The 20,464-nt window shown below is 36.0% G+C and overlaps 1 protein-coding gene across 1 annotated transcript; it reads left to right on the plus strand.

Annotated features, from left to right (window-relative positions):
• Window positions 1-1,096: 1,096 nt before the first annotated feature.
• Window positions 1,097-19,838, plus strand: LOC120157796 (ATPase GET3B-like). The gene is made up of 12 exons (XM_039168817.1): window positions 1,097-1,303; window positions 2,340-2,551; window positions 2,644-2,706; window positions 2,893-3,003; window positions 16,955-17,029; window positions 17,116-17,184; window positions 17,275-17,340; window positions 18,090-18,164; window positions 18,260-18,358; window positions 18,585-18,719; window positions 19,143-19,290; window positions 19,804-19,838. The coding sequence occupies exons 1-11, from the start codon at window positions 1,195-1,197 to the stop codon at window positions 19,278-19,280; spliced, it is 1,152 nt and encodes a 383-aa protein (XP_039024748.1). The 5' UTR covers window positions 1,097-1,194; the 3' UTR covers window positions 19,281-19,290; window positions 19,804-19,838.
• The last annotated feature ends 626 nt before the right edge of the window (window positions 19,839-20,464 follow it).

A 20,464-nucleotide genomic window follows, 5' to 3' on the forward strand; every position in this document is an offset into this window, starting at 1 on the left:
GAGACCATATAAGCAAAAATGAAATCCATCTTAATGATGCTTACATCTCTCTCGTTGTCTGGAAATGCAAGGCCCTACTCCATTCTAGTTAGACCATGGCTGTTTCAAATTTAACAAAAACAGCTGGCATTTCTCCCCCATCCTGAGTTTCACCCTCCATTTTCTCTCTCCAAAGTTAAATACTTTATTAGATAACAAGGGGGAAAAGATACGTTTAAAAATGGTAGAATAATATTTTTCTTTTATGGGTGTTTCGTTTATCTTTTTTATTTTTATTGATCAGAGGTGACATCAATTTTAATATTAATTATCGACCATTCATATTTTTTATTATCTTTTTTATATCATATCTTTATTTTTTTTTGAATTTTTATTTTCAATAAGTCTGTTTATATTGTACGTTTTCATCTGTATTTATAGTAAGTTCTATTGTGTTTTTTGGCATTTTTTTTGTTCTTTGGTCTTTTTTTCATTTATATTTTTAAGAGTTGATTTGACATTGTTACGATTGATCAAGATGACGCTTATCTGATATTTTGTTGATCTTCCATGCTTTGGACATTCAGATTGAATTTAGATACCCATTTTATGTTCGTGGATAGTTTTTCACATCGCTCAAGTCTGATTTGCAGTTTATTGGTGATCTTTCAATAGTTTGATCTCCTTTTGTGCTTCATTTGCCGATGCGATTAGATTTATTTGTATCTATCTTTGTTTGAGTTTCTTGGTTAGATTAATCTTTTATTGTATGGTTTTTATGCGATCTTAAGTTGTTAATTTTATTTCAATGATTATAATAAATTTTTTTAGTTACATATTTAATTTATAATTATTATTGTAAATTTTTATTATAATTTAAGATAATTCTTATTTTGAATAAAATTAATTGGATGTATCAAAAAAATTATTTAACAAAACTCAAAGAAATTAATATAAAATTAGGAACAAATACGAAACATCTATACAATTCAAGCCCGAAGGAAACACAAATTTGGATTGGCGAATTAGGCAAAGTTGATTATAATATTTCTATCCAAGTTTTCTCTGTTTCAATACAATGACACCTCATTGACGTGTTTTAACTACTTAGAACAGCTTGAAAGGAAAAAAGAAACAGGCGAAAATGGCGAAGCAGCAGCTTGGCATGCTTCGTTTACTTCATATTCTTCATCATCTTCTTTTGCAAGGAATCCCATGGTACCTGTTGGATTTTTTCTTTCATTTTCACCCAGATTCCACACTTTATCTTCGGTTTTTCCTTCACTTTCCATCAAACCAAAAAGACCCAACAACTCTTTTCAAGGTAATTCCTTTACCTTGTTTTACCTACCTCCTAGATTGATTGTATCTTTCTGGGGGCTCGCTTTGTTTTCCTTATTTGTTTGCATTTTTTTAAAAAGTTTTTTGTATTAATTATTATTTTTTGGTTATTGTAATGGTTTTTGAATTGGGTAGTTTTAAACTTTTAATTTACAAGTAGTGAGATTATTGAGCGATGTCGAATTTAATACATTTTTGTTAAATACAAAGGAAAAGTTTTGAATTCTTTTTAAGTTTTTCATCAGATTGTAGTGGATGTTCCACTGGTTAGTTAAATTCACAAATAATAAAATTTTATGTAATATGAAGTATGTAAGCTATTGAGAATTGTTGTAGATATAAAATTGAAAAGGTTGTTAAAAACAAGCTAAGGAAATGATAGTTTTAGTGGATAAGAGGAGTACATTACGGGAAATTGAAAGATGATGATAGGATACTTCATATTATTTTAATTTTCTTCATGAATTTGGAGATCCTTGGAGGGTGATACCCTTTTGCTAGCATCTGGAAATGTGTTGGAGACAGATACTTACAATAAAATAATGAAGAATTGGAGCAAATGTCACAAAAAAATGAAGAGTCACAGCAACATAGAAAGAAAGTCAGTTCATTCTTGCTGGAATGCTTTTGGTGAATACATTTTTGTAGTTAAAAGTCTTTTCCCCCCTGAAATTTTATAGGAGGCAATAAGATGACAGTTGAAATTCTTTTTATGAGATGTTTCTTAGTGTTTTAGGGAATTGTGTTCAATGGAGTAGTGCATCAGGCCCGTGTTATCATGACTCCTCATTTTCATGAAATATTTGTGCTTGAAACGTTCAAACACGGTGTTGGATGAGTTCCTTCAAATATATGGAAAAACTCAAAATTTGAGCATACCAGTATTAAACATATAACTGAATCCAATACTCACTCGTCTCGAGTCTGAGCAAAGCAGTTTTAGGTCACCATGACATTTTCCTTGGATTAAACCTAGCTTATGGCTGCTGAATGATTCATCTCAATACTTTTTGTGGCAGTGAGATCTGTGGCTGCTCCTGCAGAAGATATTGCAGGATTTGACGAAATGGATTCCGGGACCGAATGCAAGTATTATATGTTAGGTGGCAAGGGTGGTGTAGGGAAAACAAGTTGTGCAGCTTCTCTAGCAGTTAAATTCGCCAATAATGGACACCATACTTTGGTGGTTTCGACTGATCCGGCTCATTCATTGAGTGATTCTTTTGCTCAGGTTTAACCCACTACCTTGTTTTTTGTTTCGTTGCTTTCAATCCTACGATTATCTTCGTTTGTGCTCAGTCTATGTGTTTATCTTTGATATAGGATTTGACTGGAGGGATGCTAATACCGGTTGAAGGACCTGATTTTCCGTTGTTTGCTCTTGAGGTACATGGAATAAACTTCCTGAATGTCTGTTAATTTTTCTTTGGGACGTTATTTTGTGTTTGTTGCACGTAATCCTTGAGATCATGTATTCCATTGGAGACAGCTATCTGTGAGCTATTATTTTGATGGTTTTTTATTGACTTCTATGCTCTGTAAATGTATGTTAAATTTATAGCTTTGTCACAGATAAACCCGGAGAAGGCTAGGGAAGAGTTTCGAGATGCAAGCAAGAATAGTGGTGGAACTGGGGTCAAAGAATTCATGGATGGCATGGGTCTTGGGATGCTTGTAGAACAGGTGAAGCTTTATTTACTAATTTTGCTCTGTGTAATGCACTAATGCCATGTATGGCTTCACTGTTTAAGTTTTGGCCATTCATCTTTTAAATAAGCTAACTTTCTTCTAAATGGCCAATGCATCATTTTGTGTTTCATGCGGAAGACACTCACAGCACGCATGCCTGTATGTACCCATGCTCATACTCATGCATATGCTGAGACATGAAACCAAATTAACATTGCCAAGTATACAATGCTAACCATAGGAGAAATGAGAAAATTTTGCTGCATGAATTTCCTGATTGTATGTGGGTCGTAATCCTTAACGTAAGCTGCTTTTTCCTATGGTCTCTGTAGACAACCGTTTTTGTCCGGGATCCAGACCCGGTTACAACACCACAACCGAGCTGCCCACGTGAAATCTGCAACAAATCCACCAAATTCAAAGAATCATTCATCCACCGAAAGTTTAAGCAATTTTCCAAGTCAAAAGCAAAATACCTAATCCATTACCTACCCTCACTATTCCTACCTAATGATGCAACAAATGAAGAAAAAAGGGAAAAAGATAAAATGACATTCAATGATAAAATGGAGATGCAATTATGAGAGACCATAGACAGAGAGGAGGCCAAAACGTGAGAGGGAGAAAAAAAAAATAGAAAACAACACTTCTCGTAATCTGTCGGATTCTCGCCGGAGATCAGGATCTCCGATCAATATTCTGAACAGTCAAAAGTTGCGGAAGGCCATCACGAACAACATATTGAAAAATCAGGACGATCAGACGGTGGACGGTGACGGATCGGAGAAAACAAATCCGGGCGGTTTTTAGCCTCTTGCCGGTGATCGGAATATTTGATCAATATTCCGAACGATCAAAAGTTGCGGAAGGCCATCACGAACAACATATTGAAAAATCAGGACGATCAGACGGTGGAAGGTGACGGATCGGAGAAAACAAATCCGGGCAGTTTTTAGCCTCTTGCCGGTTATCAGAATCTTTGATCAATATTTCAAACAGTCAAAAGTTGCGGAAGGCCATCACGAACAACATATTGAAAAATCAGGACGATCGGACGGTGGACGGTGATGGATCGGAGAAAATAAATCCGGACGGTTTTTAGCCTCTTGCCGGTGATCGGAATCTGCGATCAATATTCCGAACGGTGAAAAGTTGCGCGATACCAACACAAACAACCTATTGAAAAATCAGGTCAATCGGACGGTGGATGACGGCAGATCAAAGAAAATACATCCGGACGGTTATCTTTGTATCTTTTCTGATTTTCACACTTTAATTTCTGTTATTTTATTTTAGCCTTTTATTTTCTGTTTTTACCATTTTAATCCTTAAGGTTCATGTTTTGCGCTTGGGTCATTTTCCATATGAGTCATTTTCATTTGCAGCTTAATACATTTTAGTCCTTAAATAGGTGTTTTTGTGTTTCTGATTTCGTCTCCATATTTTACGCGTATTCAATTTTAGTCCTGAGTGGTATTGTATTTAGCTTCTGTTCTTTATACATTGAACTGTTAATTTTCGCATGTTTCATTTTAGTCCCTAGGTCGAAGTTTGCATGTTTTTAATTCTGTCTATTTATTTTATGGTTCATTTAATTTTCGTCCTAGTATTGATTTGTTTATTTTCTGTTGTTTAGATATTTGACCTTCATATTTTTGCATGTTGCACTTTAGTCATGAGTGTGTTGGGATTTATTTTGTTTTTAGTCCCCTGCAATAGGAATAGTTTCATTTCAGTTCTTAGTATTTAATATGGTATAATACTAGCATTTCTACCTTAATTCGTATTTTATTTATAATTAGGTTATTAAAGTTTTATTTGATATCATTTAGTCCTCGTTTTAATAAATATATTTATTTTCTGAAATTTATAATTTGTTGCATTATGTTTTCGTTTGTTTTGTTTAGGTCATATTTGTTCATTAAATATAACTATGTATATAGTATATATTTTTAGTTATAAAATGTGTATATAATTTTTATGGAAATGTCACATTGCATGATATTTTAAAATATTGGTTTAATTAATTTTTATATGACATCATTTTAGTATGGTTTGCATGTTAGCCTCACGTGCATAAACTCAATGTATTTACATAATTTAATTAAAGGTAATATCTTTTTAATTTAAAATTATTTTAAGTGAGTTGTCTTAACTGATTAGATATCCGCTTTTGATAATTTTAAATTAAAAGTATATTCCATCAGTGACACCTAAGAAATTAATTTATCGCTTTTAAAATTTGGGAACGGAAGAAAAAGAAATATTCGGCTATTTAAATTTATCGAGAAAAGATAGTTAGAACTTATCTAAGATCTGGTCTCGATATTTGTAAATAATCGAATATTCTTTATCTTTCTAAAGGCCTGGTAATTTTAATTCAATCTATTTTGGGTGCTTTTGAATTTTGTAAAATTCATGTGGTGTTTTGTCGGGGATCATAAATCAAATTAAACTCGAATTTGTAAATTTCATTGCAAAGACATTAATTAATCGACAAGTACCGATTTAGGGCGCTGTGGGGGTGCTAATCCTTCCCCACACGTAACCGACTCCCGAACTCGAATTTTGGTAATGCAGACCTAAATTTGTTGTTTTAATTAAAATTAATTTTTTTTATTTAAAATGGCAAAACATTTTTGGGTGCCCAATCACACCCTAATCAAAGATTGGTGGCGACTCTTCGAACCCGTATTTTTATCGTGAATGAATTCCCAAATTTTTGAAACAAGAGGTTTTCTAAAATCACATTGTTTTTAATTAAAATTCAATCGTAAAGAGAATAATTAAAAATTGGTGTGGTTTCCAAAATCTCACCCGGGACAAAAACCGTTTCGACAGCTTGGCGACTCTGCTGGGGACCTTCTTTTAGAGAGTCAGGCCTATAGTCGGTTAATTAAGTGTCTTTGCAATTGAAAGTTATAAATTCGCTATAATTTGGTTTTTGATCCCCTGTTTGATTTTAATTTGATTAATCAATAAATAGTTGTACTGATCTGTTTGTTAATGGTTTCAGATTAATTGTGTTGAAAGAGGATTGATCTTTTAAGTATTTTGAGAATATGTGTTGTTTTATTTTTGCTTTTCCTCACACATTGCACAGCTGCATTTACATAACATGAGCTAAAACCCCGCTCCGTCCTATTTAAGTAGGAGTGAGAGGCTACTCCCTCGTGAGGTTTTCACTTCCGCATGGGATAGTGGATCACTTCTGGAGCTCACGCCTTATGGTCCTCGTGATGGTATTCACCTCCGCATGGACATAAGGAGGTGTGTTCCCTCGAAATTGAACTCGGTCCCAAAAGCCTGTGATGGGCCAGGATTGAGGGTTCGACAGCCCAAGGGGGCACCGACAAGGACAATTCGAGAACCTAATGCTTTAGAACCAAACCCAACATGTAGTGAACATAGAGCTTGAACTTAGGTTGAGCCTAACCCGAACCTTAAGAGTTCCGTGAGGAGTGTACACAAGGAAAAGTTTTCGAGTCATTTATTTTCGCTTTTTGAATAAATGTATGTGAACTAGAAATCATGCGGTTAGGTATATTTTCTCGAACAAAGCATGCGAACTAGAAATCATGCGGTTATGTTTATTTTCTCGAACAAGCATGCGAATTAGATATCATGCGATTAGGTTTTCTTTTTGTGAATGACAAAGCATGGGGTAGATATCATGTTGGGTAGGATCTACTAAGCATGATTGGGTAGTCAACATGTGAGGGTAGGTTTTATTTGTTACTATACTCATCATTTTGTTGTTTATATTATGTGTACTAACCCATTTTCTGTTTTATGTCTATTTTGTTTTGGATTTATTGCATTTTGCATCTTCATGTCATTAAAAGGTGTTAATTCGCAAGTGATTGACTAATAAGAAGGCTGGTCATATTGAGGCAAGAAATTCTTAACCATGTAGTCGAAATCGGGAGATCCAGAGACATTCAAGCGATTCATGAAGATGGACATCTGATGAATGAAGAAATCTGAAACTGATTGAAGACCGATCCGCAAAGAAAGACATCCGGTGAATGAAGTTAGAAGTCGATCGAAGACTCTTTTCAAATGAGCGAAGGCCGAAGATGTTCCCTCAGGAGATAGATGCAGTAATACCAAGGACGAGAAGACGCTTCAAAAAGACATGAAGATTATTTTGCATTGAAAGTGAAGATAGAGATCCCAAGATTCAATTTAAGGACGTTCAACTTCATCAAAGATGATAAAGTATGTCGATAATTTTGGAGGTGCAATGTCAGATTCCATGAAGAGTACGACTCAAGGAAATGAAGAGACGAAGAATCACAATTGTATTTTGGTTGTATGGTGTAATGAAATCTTGTTGTCTAAATGAAATGTTGTTCTATAGTGGTCACTTTTGGAATTAACACCTTTTGCATTTGCATTTGGCATTTGCATTTGCATTTGCATTGCATGTATTTGTTTAAGCATTTTACATGCATTAATTATGAAACCATGGAAGTAACTTATGTGAGGTTATGTGACAGTAATGACAAGATCATTCATTCATTTTGCTCCTCATCATCATGAGCAAACAAATGGAAGCAATGGAGCAAACTAATGAGAAATCACAAGATCAGTTGCAAGAGCAGTTGGTCGAATTACAACAAGATACGATGAATCAAGCATCAGGTTCTCTACAAGTCGTATCGAATCAAGTGATCCAGGTGCTGGCACCACGAGCTGTTGATAAAGAGAAAATGGAGGATAAAGGAAAGCAATCTCATCAGACTGGTACATCAAGAGCGATACTTTGCCCCAGAGTATCTAACTCAAACCAAGGGAAGAGCCTCGTCAATTTTGAGCTATTTGAAAGCGAATTCAAGTGGTTGAGTGAATCCGTGAAAAATATGAAGGTTGTTAATGCCACTCACAAGGAGTTAGAAGCCAGAGAACTCAGTTTGATCCCTGATTTGGTCATCCCACGTGAATTTAGGGTACCTAATTTTGAGAAATATGATGGCACCAGTTGCCCCTTACTTCATCTGAAAATGTTTTGCAGAAAAATGGAAGGGTACTTAGATGATGATAATCTGTTGATCCATTACTTCCATGATAGTCTTGATGGGCCAGCTGTGGTGTGGTACAACCGTTTGAACAAAGAGCAGATCAAGACATGGATCAACCTAGTTGATGCTTTTCTGGGGCAATATCAATGTGTTACAGGCTTGGCCCCAAAACGTCATCACCTTTAAAAGATAAGGATGAAAGCTACCGAGAGCTTTAAAGAATATGCCCTAAAATGGAGAGGAGTGGCAACACAAGTTCAACCTCCTTTGCTAGAAGAAGAAATATCATGTATATTTCATGATTCTCTCCCAGCTCCCTACTTTGAGTTAATGCTGGGAAATTCGATGAATGGCTTCAAGGATCTTATAGTGGCTGGAGAAGCAATTGAAGATGCAATCAGCAAATGAAACTTGAAATTCACTTCCAAAAGCCAAAAAAATCAAGAGGGAAAAGTTTATGAGGTGAATGAATGTCACTTTAAGAGCTCTCACAGCCGTAAGAGAAAAGGGGCAGCTGGTTGCTCAAGTCGTCCAAAGAAGGTCCTAAGATTGAAAAATACTTTGAAAGTGTTCCAAACCTCTATCTCGGATCTGTATCCCCATTTGGTTAAAGGTCAATACCTCACACCAAGGCCAATGAAAGTGCAACCAGACCCTTCTGCTCATAGTTATGATCAGGATAGTGTTTATGATTTCCACTGGGGGGCATTGGGCATTCTACGGGAAATTGTAGGCCGTTGTTAAAAGAGATAGAGATGCTTGTGGAAAAAGGGACATTGACTCAGGAATTGGTGAAACAATGGATGACGAGCTCAAGTGGGACACCAGAGCGCAATGTGTAACACCCGATCGAGTCAAACTCCACTGCAGCAGAAGAATAATGGGGCATCCTGACTGCGTAAAAATCATTTTGTTCATCAAGAAACTTTTTGTCATTTGTAACATCTTGTTTGAACACGTTTTTTTTTCGTTTTTCTCAACATTTTTAAAGGATTTTTAAATGAACTTACGTCATTTTTCAAAGGTCATGAGCAATGAATCAAGTTTTGATCTTGTAATTTTTTTTTAGTTAAAGGTTGTTTTACTACTTCATTAATTATATGCTTTTGAAAAAAGGCAAGATTAGACCTTTCATGTCCCATCTAAAGCCGAAAGAACCATTGGGGGACTCCTTACCCGAAACAACACAGAGACTAATCATTGACATCAATTCCCCAACCTCAATAAATCCCAGGGGCATGACGAGGACCTTTCCTGTAAGAAAGACAAGATGGAGCTTAACATATCAAAGGCATGCTAGGACCACAAAGAAGAAGAAGAAATAAAGAAAATCATTGAAATAATTCTATCATGCATTAATTATATTGCTTTCACGTAAATAAGGTTAATCCTGAATATACGTCCCCCTGGGGATACCTCTTTTACGAAGACTTCTATGTATGAGATGATGAACGGCTTTGTTTCATTTATCCCTTCAAATATATATATATATATACCCCTTGTTGTCCCATTTTGAGCCTATAATATTTTTCTTTGGATTCAACCCAAACCAAAGATCACCCTCCACACTGGGGGGCAAAGGTGAATAACATCTGCTTGCACGAGTGAAGATTATCAGTCCGGATTTCGCTATAGAAGCAAGTCATGACACCATGAGGCAGACCAAATACAAAGCGCTCTAAGATCAAACTGAGTTGACATCATGAAGAGAAAGAAGAGAAATATAGAAAGAGAAAAAGAAAAGATGAAAAAAAAAATTGTAAATGAAAAAATGAAAACAAAAAAAAAGGAAGGAAATGAGACTCACCCAAAACTTCAAGACGAGCGGTTCAAACATCTCAAGTCTATCGTGAAACATTGAAGGAAAAAAGAAGAATAGAAGATGCACGAGCAGATTCGAATCAGGCAGAGCAAGGTTGAAGACAACAAAACAAGTTGATCCTTGGTTCGATCACCCTTAAACACTTGTTTGAGCCTATTTATCCATTTCTTTCATAACTGTGAGCCCTAGCCTACATTACGTGCCTGGAAAGTCCCTTCTAATCATACATGAATTTCTAAGTGGAGAGGCTATCTTCAGATTTCATTCCGCCCCTCAGGTTTAATTTTATTTGTAAATAGTTTTTTGAAAAAAAATCTTTAATGCATGATAGGAAAAAATAAAAGGAGGGTTCAAGACGTAAAATTTTAGATGACGTCTTGAAACCAAAGGAGAATTCGAGTTGAAAACCTGAAAAGGCTGCTCGAACATAAAGATCATCAACCACTGTACAGAAGGGTGATATTATATATCTCTTGACAAAGCATTGCACAGTCCAAAGGCGCTCACGAAGGTTGAGAACCAGTGAACATTTCGAGAAGAGAAGCAAAATGGTCATCAGATCAATAAAACGCCATAATCAAGGATACAAGAAGCTAACTGGAAACACATTACCTTCCCAAGTCAGCCTAAGCCTTTTATCAGCATTAATCTTTACTCTTTTCAAATGTATATAATTTTTGAAGGATTAAAAGAGAATTTGACTTATTTGATATTCATTGAACTCTTGTTTTACAATTTGTTTTGATTGTGAGTCTGAAGAAAATGACAATATTTTTGAAATTTATTCATAAATTTTTTACATTCCCTAAAAATAAGAGAAAGGGAAAAACATTTTCAAACAGGACAGTTCAAATGTAAAAGGTCCTTGAAGTTGGTGAGGCTCATTGTGCCTCTATTGGAGAAAAAGAATAAGCGGTGCCAGAACAAGAAGCGTTCCGCAATCTTGAAGCAGATGGTCCAAGAGATCAGAATGGATGAAGACTAAGAACTGGTAACATTTCTTTATGATGTTGTCGATAACCCTTCAAGAAAAAGATAATCTCATTATTCATAAGGGGCACATATCTCAGCCCGAATAAAAATGCAAGACATTGTGTTAGAAGGGTTGATCACTTCTTAATTAGCATGAAGAAAAGCCCTCAAACTATTTGACAACACTACTGTGTAGAGACACCAGAATGAGAGCATTTAAGTTAGGATATGTTGGGGCACGACTGAACCCCTATCATGTTGAGATGACAAAACCCAGACCAAAGAGGCATGAAGAACGAGCCTTACAAATAGAGGTGATGGGGCATTTCGAAGGCCTGCACCAGTATGAGATGATGATGGGGTACGACTGAACCCACATCATGTTGAGATGATGAGATTAAGACCAAGAAGGCATTGAGAATGAGCCTTACAATTTGAGGTGTTGGGGCGTTTTGAAGGCCCATATCAGTATAAGATAATGTTGTGGCACTGGTGACGACATGTTTCAACTGGATGTATTAATGAGGGGTATCTTTGGAAGCCTATGAAGACCTGCAGAAAAATTGTTGAATTGAACAGATAGTTTCCAATGAGATAGAAAAGTACGAGGAATGAAAATGGTGAAACTATGACAGTGGAGTTTATCATATATGATCATTGTTTTCATCATCGGTTGCAGTATTCTGGCGATTTCACATGCATTAATATTGGTAAGCCGAAATATCCCAATTTAATTTCCACTGAGTTTTGGTATCCTTGTAATACCATGCGAAAACTCTGAGTGCTACGCAAAGAGCTTCCCTGGTTGAAAGATATGGGCAGAGGCCCCGTGAAAAGATGAATGTGTTGCCAAATATTTTACGAACCAGTAAGTATGGTGATGAATCAGTGTTGCAATCATATGTTGTTTCCATTACCCTGGATGAAGGTTGTCTTACGCAACTCCAAGGTTAAAATGAGAAATGATTTGGTGACATGAAAAATTGGGATAGAGCCTCCTTGTGATGTGTTTCAAGAGTCAAATCAGAATATATGCATATCTCCCTTTGATCTTTACGGAGTTTGACATAGCCATATGTATAGTCTCCGAAAATGGGGCAACACAGTCATATTTATGACCATAGCAAGAAGTTGAGAAAAAAAAAACACTTTCTTCAAAATGAAGACTGAAGACAAAGGCGATAGAAGAAGATCAGAGGGCTCTTCAGAAATGCCAGTTGGAAATTATGAGTCATTGCATGGGTGTCTAAAGCAAACCCTGGAAAAGAATGATCAAACGGAAGAAGACCGAGCTCACCACTCTGGAGCCAAGTGAAGATTGATTCAACGTTTATGCATTCATGAGAACATCATTTGCATAAAAGATAATGCATTACACTGATACATTTAATTGTATTCATGTTTCATGCATAAACACATGATTTTGACAGGTTTTCCATTGAAAAGAGAAGATGCAGGATGTTAAAATCCCAAGTTGAAATGAAGATTTCAAGCCTCAAATACAAGGAGTTGCGTTTAAAGAGGCATACCCTGAAGAACAGAGAGGTCTAATCCATAGAAGAAGCATTGCTTTGAAGTGAAGACCATCAGATGTAGAAGAAAAACGAAGATTTTCGTGTATGAAGAAAGACTTGCACACATGAGATTGGAGCAAAGTCAATCTTAAGCCTTCACTAAAGAGTAGTGAAGCAAACCGTCTTAAGCATGCACCAAAGAATAATGAAGCAAACCATCTTGTGTCTTCATCAAAGAGTCGTGAAGGAAATCCATTTTAAGCCTTCTCATAAGAGTGTTGGAGCAAACTATCAGACCATCAGATGTAGGAGAAAAAGTAAAAGTTTTCGAGTACAAATAAACTGGTCAAGTGATTAAAAAGAAACGCACGTGATGAGTCATTAACCGATTCAAGGTCTCAGGAAGGGAGAGGTTCAAATGGCAGTCAAGTCAAGGAAGACTCTCGCAATTAATTGCGGCGAGACAAGCTCTCACCAGAGAAATGAATTCGAAAAGATTCTCTTAAATTCTAAATTTTTGAGTATAATGTTTTTCGAATCATCAAGCATACATTAATGATTGATAATATTTGATTTTCAGGTTCAACCTTTGAAGCAAATCAAACTAAAGCCTTCACAAAAAAAATAGTGAAGCAAAAGAAGATTTTCGAGTTCCATACTCCCTAGAGAAAAAGAGAGCGAACCCGTTTGAAGATTGTTCGAGTTTCATACTCCCTAGAGAAAGAGGGAGCGAACCCGTTTGAAGAAGATGTCCGAGTTCTATACTCCCTAGAGAAAGAGGGAGCGAACCCGTTTGAAGAAGATGTCCGAGTTCCATACTCCCTAGAGAAAGAGGGAGCGAATCCGTTTGAAGAAGATGTCCGAGTTCCATACTCCCTAGAGAAAGAGGGAGCGAACCCGTTTGAAGAAGATTTTCGAGTTCCATACTTCCTAGAGAAAGAGGGAGCGAACCCATTTGAAGAAGATATCCGAGTTCCATACTCCCTAGAGAAAGAGGGAGCGAACCCGTTTGAAGAAGATTTCTGAGTTCCATACTTCCTAGAGAAAGAGGGAGTGAACCCGTGTGAAGATATCAGAGTTCCATACTCCTTAAAGAAAGAAGGATCGAACCCGTTTGAAGAGATGTTTGAGTTCCATACTCCCTAGAGAAAGAGGGAGCGAACCCGTTTGAAGAAGATTTTCGAGTTCCATACTTCCTAGAGAAAGAGGGAGTGAACCCCGTAAGAAGATTATTCGAGTTCTATACTGCCTGAAAGAAAGAGGGAGCGGACCCGATTGTTGAAGATTGTTCGAGTCTTATACTCTCTCTGAAGAAATAGGGAGTAGACACGACTGTTGAAGATTGTTCGAGTCTTATACTCTCTGAAGAAATAGGGAGCAGACACGATCGTTGAAGATTGTTCGAGTCTTATACTCTTTGAAGGAATAGGGAGCGGACACGATTGTTGAAGATTGTTCGAGTCTTATACTCTCTGAATGAATAGAGAGCAGACACGATTGTTGAAGAATGTTTGAGTATTATACTCTCTGAAGGAATAGGGAGAAAACACGGTTGTTGAAGGTTGTTCGAGTCTTATACTCTCTGAAGGAATAGGGAGCAGACACGATTGTTGAAGATTGTTCGAGTCTTATACTCTCTGAAGGAATAGGGAGCAGACACGATTGTTGAAGATGTTCGAGTTCTATACTTCCTAAAAAAAGAAGGAGCGAACCCGATTTCAGAAGATTTGCGAGTTCTATACTCCCTAAAGAAAGAGGGAGCAAACCCGAAGGCATAAGATTGTTCGAGTTCCTACTCCCTAAAGAAATAGGGAGCGAACCCATTGGCAGAAGATTATTCGAGTTTCATACTCTCTGAAGCAAGAGAGAACAAACCCGTAGGCAGAAGATTTGTTCAAAGAAGAGCGAACATATCACTCATCGAGTTTCAAAGCACGAAGGCGGAATTGGACAAAAACGCACTGTCTTTTTTATCTTTGCCCCATTCTTGTGTTAACAAGAATGGGCAAAGAGGGGCAGCTGTAAACACCCGTTTTTGTCCGGGATCCAGACCCGGTTACAACACCACAACCGAGCTGCCCACGTGAAATCTGCAACAAATCCACCAAATTCAAAGAATCATTCATCCACCAAAAGTTTAAGCAATTTTCCAAGTCAAAAGCAAAATACCTAATCCATTACCTACCCTCACTATTCCTACCTAATGATGCAACAAATGAAGAAAAAAGGGAAAAAGACAAAATGACATTCAATGATAAAATGGAGATGCAATTATGAGAGACCATAGACAGAGAGGAGGCCAAAACGTGAGAGGGAGAAAAAAAAATAGAAAACAACACTTCTCGTAATCTGTCGGATTCTCACCGGAGATCAGGATCTCCGATCAATATTCTGAACAGTCAAAAGTTGCGGAAGGCCATCACGAACAACATATTGAAAAATCAGGACGATCAGACGGTGGACGGTGACGGATCGAAGAAAACAAATCCGGGCGGTTTTTAGCCTCTTGCCGGTGATCGGAATATTTGATCAATATTCCGAACGGTCAAAAGTTGCGGAAGGCCATCACGAACAACATATTGAAAAATCAGGACGATCAGACGGTGGAAGGTGACGGATCGGAGAAAACAAATCCGGGCAGTTTTTAGCCTCTTGCCGGTTATCAGAATCTGTGATCAATATTTCGAACAGTCAAAAGTTGCGGAAGGCCATCACGAACAACATATTGAAAAATTAGGACGATCGGACGGTGGACGGTGATGGATCGGAGAAAATAAATCCGGACGGTTTTTAACCTCTTGCCGGTGATCGGAATCTGCGATCAATATTCCGAACGGTGAAAAGTTGCGCGATACCAACACAAACAACCTATTGAAAAATCAGGTCAATCGGACGGTGGATGACGGCAGATCAAAGAAAATACATCCGGACGGTTATCTTTGTATCTTTCCTGATTTTCACACTTTAATTTCTGTTATTTTATTTTAACCTTTTATTTTCTGTTTTTACCATTTTAATCCTTAAGGTTCATGTTTTGCGCTTGGGTCATTTTCCATATGAGTCATTTTCATTTGCAGCTTAATACATTTTAGTCCTTAAATAGGTGTTTTTGTGTTTCTGATTTCGTCTCCATATTTTACGCGTATTCAATTTTAGTCCTGAGTGGTATTGTATTTAGCTTCTGTTCTTTATACATTGAACTGTTAATTTTCGCATGTTTCATTTTAGTCCCTAGGTCGAAGTTTGCATGTTTTTAATTCTGTCTATTTATTTTATGGTTCATTTAATTTTCGTCCTAGTGTTGATTTGTTTATTTTCTGTTGTTTAGATATTTGACCTTCATATTTTTGCATGTTGCACTTTAGTCATGAGTGTGTTGGGATTTATTTTGTTTTTAGTCCCCTGCAATAGGAATAGTTTCATTTCAGTTCTTAGTATTTAATATGGTATAATACTAGCATTTCTACCTTAATTCGTATTTTATTTATAATTAGGTTATTAAAGTTTTATTTGATATCATTTAGTCCTCGTTTTAATAAATATATTTATTTTCTGAAATTTATAATTTGTTGCATTATGTTTTCGTTTGTTTTGTTTAGGTCATATTTGTTCATTAAATATAACTATGTATATAGTATATATTTTTAGTTATAAAATGTGTATATAATTTTTATGGAAATGTCACATTGCATGATATTTTAAAATATTGTTTTAATTAATTTTTATATGACATCATTTTAGTATGATTTGCATGTTAGCCTCACGTGCATAAACTCAATGTATTTACATAATTTAATTAAAGGTAATATCTTTTTAATTTAAAATTATTTTAAGTGGGTTGTCTTAACTGATTAGATATCCGCTTTTGATAATTTTAAATTAAAAGTATATTCCATCAGTGACACCTAAGAAATTAATTTATCGCTTTTAAAATTTGGGAACGGAAGAAAAAGAAATATTCGACTATTTAAATTTATCGAGAAAAGATAGTTAGAACTTATCTAAGATCTGGTCTCGATATTTGTAAATAATCGAATATTCTTTATCTTTCTAAAGGCCTGGTAATTTTAATTCAATCTATTTTGGGTGCTTTTGAATTTTGTAAAATTCATGTGGTGTTTTGTCGGGGATCATAAATCAAATTAAACTCGAATTTGTAAATTTCATTGCAAAGACATTAATTAATCGACAAGTACCGATTTAGGGCGCTGTAGGGGTGCTAATCCTTCCCCACACGTAACCGACTCCCGAACTCGAATTTTGGTAATGCAGACCTAAATTTGTTGTTTTAATTAAAATTAATTTTTTTATTTAAAATGGCAAAACATTTTTGGGTGCCCAATCACACCCTAATTAAAGATTGGTGGCGACTCTTCGAACCCGTATTTTTATCGTGAATGAATTCCCAAATTTTTGAAACAAGAGGTTTTCTAAAATCACATTATTTTTAATTAAAATTCAATCGTAAAGAGAATAATTAAAAATTGGTGTGGTTTCCAAAATCTCACCCGGGACAAAAATCGTTTCGACAGTCTCAGCTTGTTTATTCTTTTGACATTTTCTGATATATAAAATTATGATATGTGCTTCTCATGCTTCTTTTAACTTCAAAGTTAGGAGAGCTGAAATTGGGTGAGCTGCTCGACACTCCGCCTCCTGGTTTAGATGAAGCTATTGCAATTTCAAAGGTAGCACTATTTTCCCGGCTTATTTCCTTGTTTTATTGCAGCTTTCATATCTTTGGACGTATACTGACCGCGAAAGATCTTGCTAGGTGATGCAATTTCTTGAATCACCACAATATAATATGTTTACTCGAATAGTTTTCGACACCGCTCCAACGGTGAGTCATGAGTTTATTCTTCCTATTTTGCGGCACTTCATATTCAAAATCAACCCAAGGACCCCTAATTGATGGGGGAGTTCTTTTCAGGGACATACGTTGCGACTTTTGTCTTTGCCTGACTTCTTGGATGCATCAATAGGCAAGATATTGAAGGTGAGACTGCCATCATCTATGTTACTCAGATTCAAGTTTGTTTGTTGGATACAAATGTGTACGGGCATGAAAAATGATCGACAAGTAACATCTTCCCACTACTATATTTAGAGATGCTTTTAAGATAGATGATTTCTCATGTGATTGACTCACAGAGTTGGCATGTCTAACTGATGTCACATCTAAAGCTAAGTTACTCAGTATTTGTGTGCGAGTGTTGGATATGCTTATGCGTCCGACATGGGTATGTTCATGTCTTCTTAAGGTTTTTCCGATGTATTTAGTGGGGTCTTCAGAGGGTCATATCTTCATACCCACAGCCTAGTATGTATTAGACTTGGATACTTGAAAGAAAAATTTAGAGTCTTAGCAACATAGTTTTAAAGCCCTTCCATTCCTCGAGAGTGGTGAGGTTGAGTTGGTTGACAATGTAAGCAGAAGATTTGTCCTTTTTTTGACATAGATGTCTTATAAATCGAATCAGTATTTGATGAGTAATTTAGGATCATTGGATGAGTGTAAACGAATGACTAAGATTAAGACTTTGTGCATTTCCATTATCCGCCTCTTTTTCTTTTACCTGTAAAAATCTCATCTTCAACCATATATCTCAGCCATCCATTTATACTCATCCAATGATATACGCATCCAATGATCCTAAATCATTGTAAAACTTTTTATATATATGTTTTCTTATCTAGTTCTAAAGGAACTAATTTCTTTTCTTTCACCGTCATTTACATATTCAGCTTCGACAGAAGATTGCTTCAGCCACCTCCACCATAAAATCTGTTTTTGGGCAAGAAGAAACCCAACAGAATGCTGTAAGACTGATTTAGATAAGATCGGCATCTTGTTTTCTTTTTTAATCATTTTATTTTATTCTTCAATACTATTTATCCATATATTATTTGTGCAGGCTGGCAAGTTGGAGAAATTGAGGGAGAGGATGGTAAAAGTGAGAGACCTTTTCCGCGATGCAGATTCTACGGAGTTTGTCATCGTCACAATCCCGACGGTATTGCCATTTACAATTGTAGTTCAGCCTCAATTTCAGTACTCAATTATTTAGCATTATTTACAATATCCTTTCCTTCCATTACATATAAGGTTTGCTAAGCTTGATCTGAATGGAGGACCATTTTTTTCCTCGAAAAGCAAGGGTGTGGTGGAACGGATTGGTTTCGGCAAATGCTTATATTTATTGCAATTAAATCGCTTATATTTTATGTACTTTTGCTTAGGTGATGGCGGTTAGTGAGTCCTCCAGGTTAAGTGCCTCCTTGAGGAAGGAAAATGTTCCCGTGAAGAGACTAATTGTCAATCAGATTCTTCCTCCATCTAACTCTGACTGCAAGTTTTGTGCAATCAGAAGGAAGGTATATTTATCTTTTACTTTTATAAAAGATTATGAGTAGGCAAAATAAATTGAATTCATTGGATGTCGACCTGATCTGATCTTATAAGGATGAATCTTTTTTTCAATATCGGGTTTATGGTAGGGTGGATCTGTTTTCTATTGTTTAATCAGACCCTTTCTCTACAAACATGGAGTGGTTTAAGTGGTAAGCAGTTTGATATCGCTTAAGCAGATATCAAGTTTGAGTCTCTGTGTATGCAAAAAATCTCCGTTGGGAGATTCACCCACCAAAGCCAGTTGTGCGACATGGGTCGGTCCGGATTAGTTATGGCAAAGCCTTAGGGTTTATATCTGATTTGACCTTATATGCTATGAATATTACCATTGACATTCTCCTTTTCGGCTTACTCTCCCTCAAAGTACTCGTTCAATAATATTTCAGGATCAGATGCGTGCTCTTGACATGGTCCGGACCAATCCTGAGCTATCGAGCTTGAAGTTGATCCAGTCACCCTTAGTTGACATGGAGATTAGAGGTGTTCCAGCCCTTAAATTTATGGGTGACATTGTCTGGAAATAAGTCATCACTATGGTAATTCTCTCTTCTGAACTTTCTATTATCATGGCAAAAAGTCTTAAAGGAATTCGTTCATCTTTGTTATTCCGAATCTTCATTTTCCTTGATGTATTTATGGTTACTATATATCTGTTGTGCACTCGTCTCCGGTACTCACGAATTTGAATAACATCGATCTTGACTATGCTCTGTATTGTACCCAGAATTATTAGAGGCCCTATCTATGAACTGGTAGTTATACTTCCTATTAGATGTGTTCATGAACCGGGTTAGGTCAGGCTTTGATTACTGAAACACATTCAAGTCGGGTTTGAGCTGGCTTGATTTGAATAATCCATGTTATTATTTAAAGATCTGAAGACCTCTAAAACATGAAGAAACTTGGAAAAATAATGAACATAAACACATCGGTATCTAGCATTAAAACCCGGACTTCATAACCGTTGGATCACAGTTATGCAATCTGATACTAATCTGTGGATGTGAATTTGACAATGGCAGGTACATTGAACAATGAATCCGGATCTGGAATTTTCAGGCAGCCATGTAAATGGTAGTTCATAAATGGAATTGAAGAAGCTTGAGATTTTGGATAAAGAAGCTATGAGAGCTCAAAAGCTTGAAATGGGGTGATGTAAAGGGAAAACCTTCAAGTTTTGTACAACCCCAAATCTTATATACATGCACACTGTTCTTTTTATTACTTTCTGTATGAGAACAATGAAATAACAGACATAATATTGTTCAAAAAAATTAGGTTCAAAATTAAAACAATTTTCAAAAAAGTTTTTAAAAAATATTCATGAAGTAGATCACTTATGCTGGAAGAGCCTGACACGTAATTTTACTGACCAAGAAAAGCATTGAACAAAGGAACATAAGAGAAGGTGGTCACGTATATTTTTTAAAAGTATTATTCTTTGTTGATATAATAGAAATGCGCTTTTGTTTACTTTCGTGTTAGTGTTTTGTAATGAAATCAAACAATTGTTTACTCATTGAGGCTGCTTTCATTTAAGAAAGAAGTGAAATTGAAATTTGCTTGTGATTTAATATTCTTTTCTTTTCTCGTACGACAATCTAATTTATGGAAAATTTTATAATGAGATAGTCTAATTTAAAGATAAAGAATATATACAATTGAAAATATTTAAAAATAATATTTTTAGTTAAGCACAATCTAAAAT

The sequence above is a fragment of the Hibiscus syriacus genome, unplaced genomic scaffold (assembly GCF_006381635.1).
Source record: "Hibiscus syriacus cultivar Baekdansim isolate YM2019G1 unplaced genomic scaffold, ASM638163v2 tig00111276_pilon, whole genome shotgun sequence".
Taxonomy (NCBI): domain Eukaryota; kingdom Viridiplantae; phylum Streptophyta; class Magnoliopsida; order Malvales; family Malvaceae; genus Hibiscus; species Hibiscus syriacus.

What these genes read in the sequence shown, in the direction of transcription:
- LOC120157796 (XM_039168817.1), top strand. Translation starts at nt 1,195, where the DNA reads ATGGTACCTGTTGGATTTTTTCTTTCATTTTCACCCAGATTCCACACT. An exon ending in ACCCAACAACTCTTTTCAAG is followed by an intron (nt 1,304 to 2,339) that starts GTAATTCCTTTA and finishes TTTTTGTGGCAG; the next exon opens with TGAGATCTGTGGCTGCTCCT. An exon ending in TTCCGTTGTTTGCTCTTGAG is followed by an intron (nt 2,707 to 2,892) that starts GTACATGGAATA and finishes GCTTTGTCACAG; the next exon opens with ATAAACCCGGAGAAGGCTAG.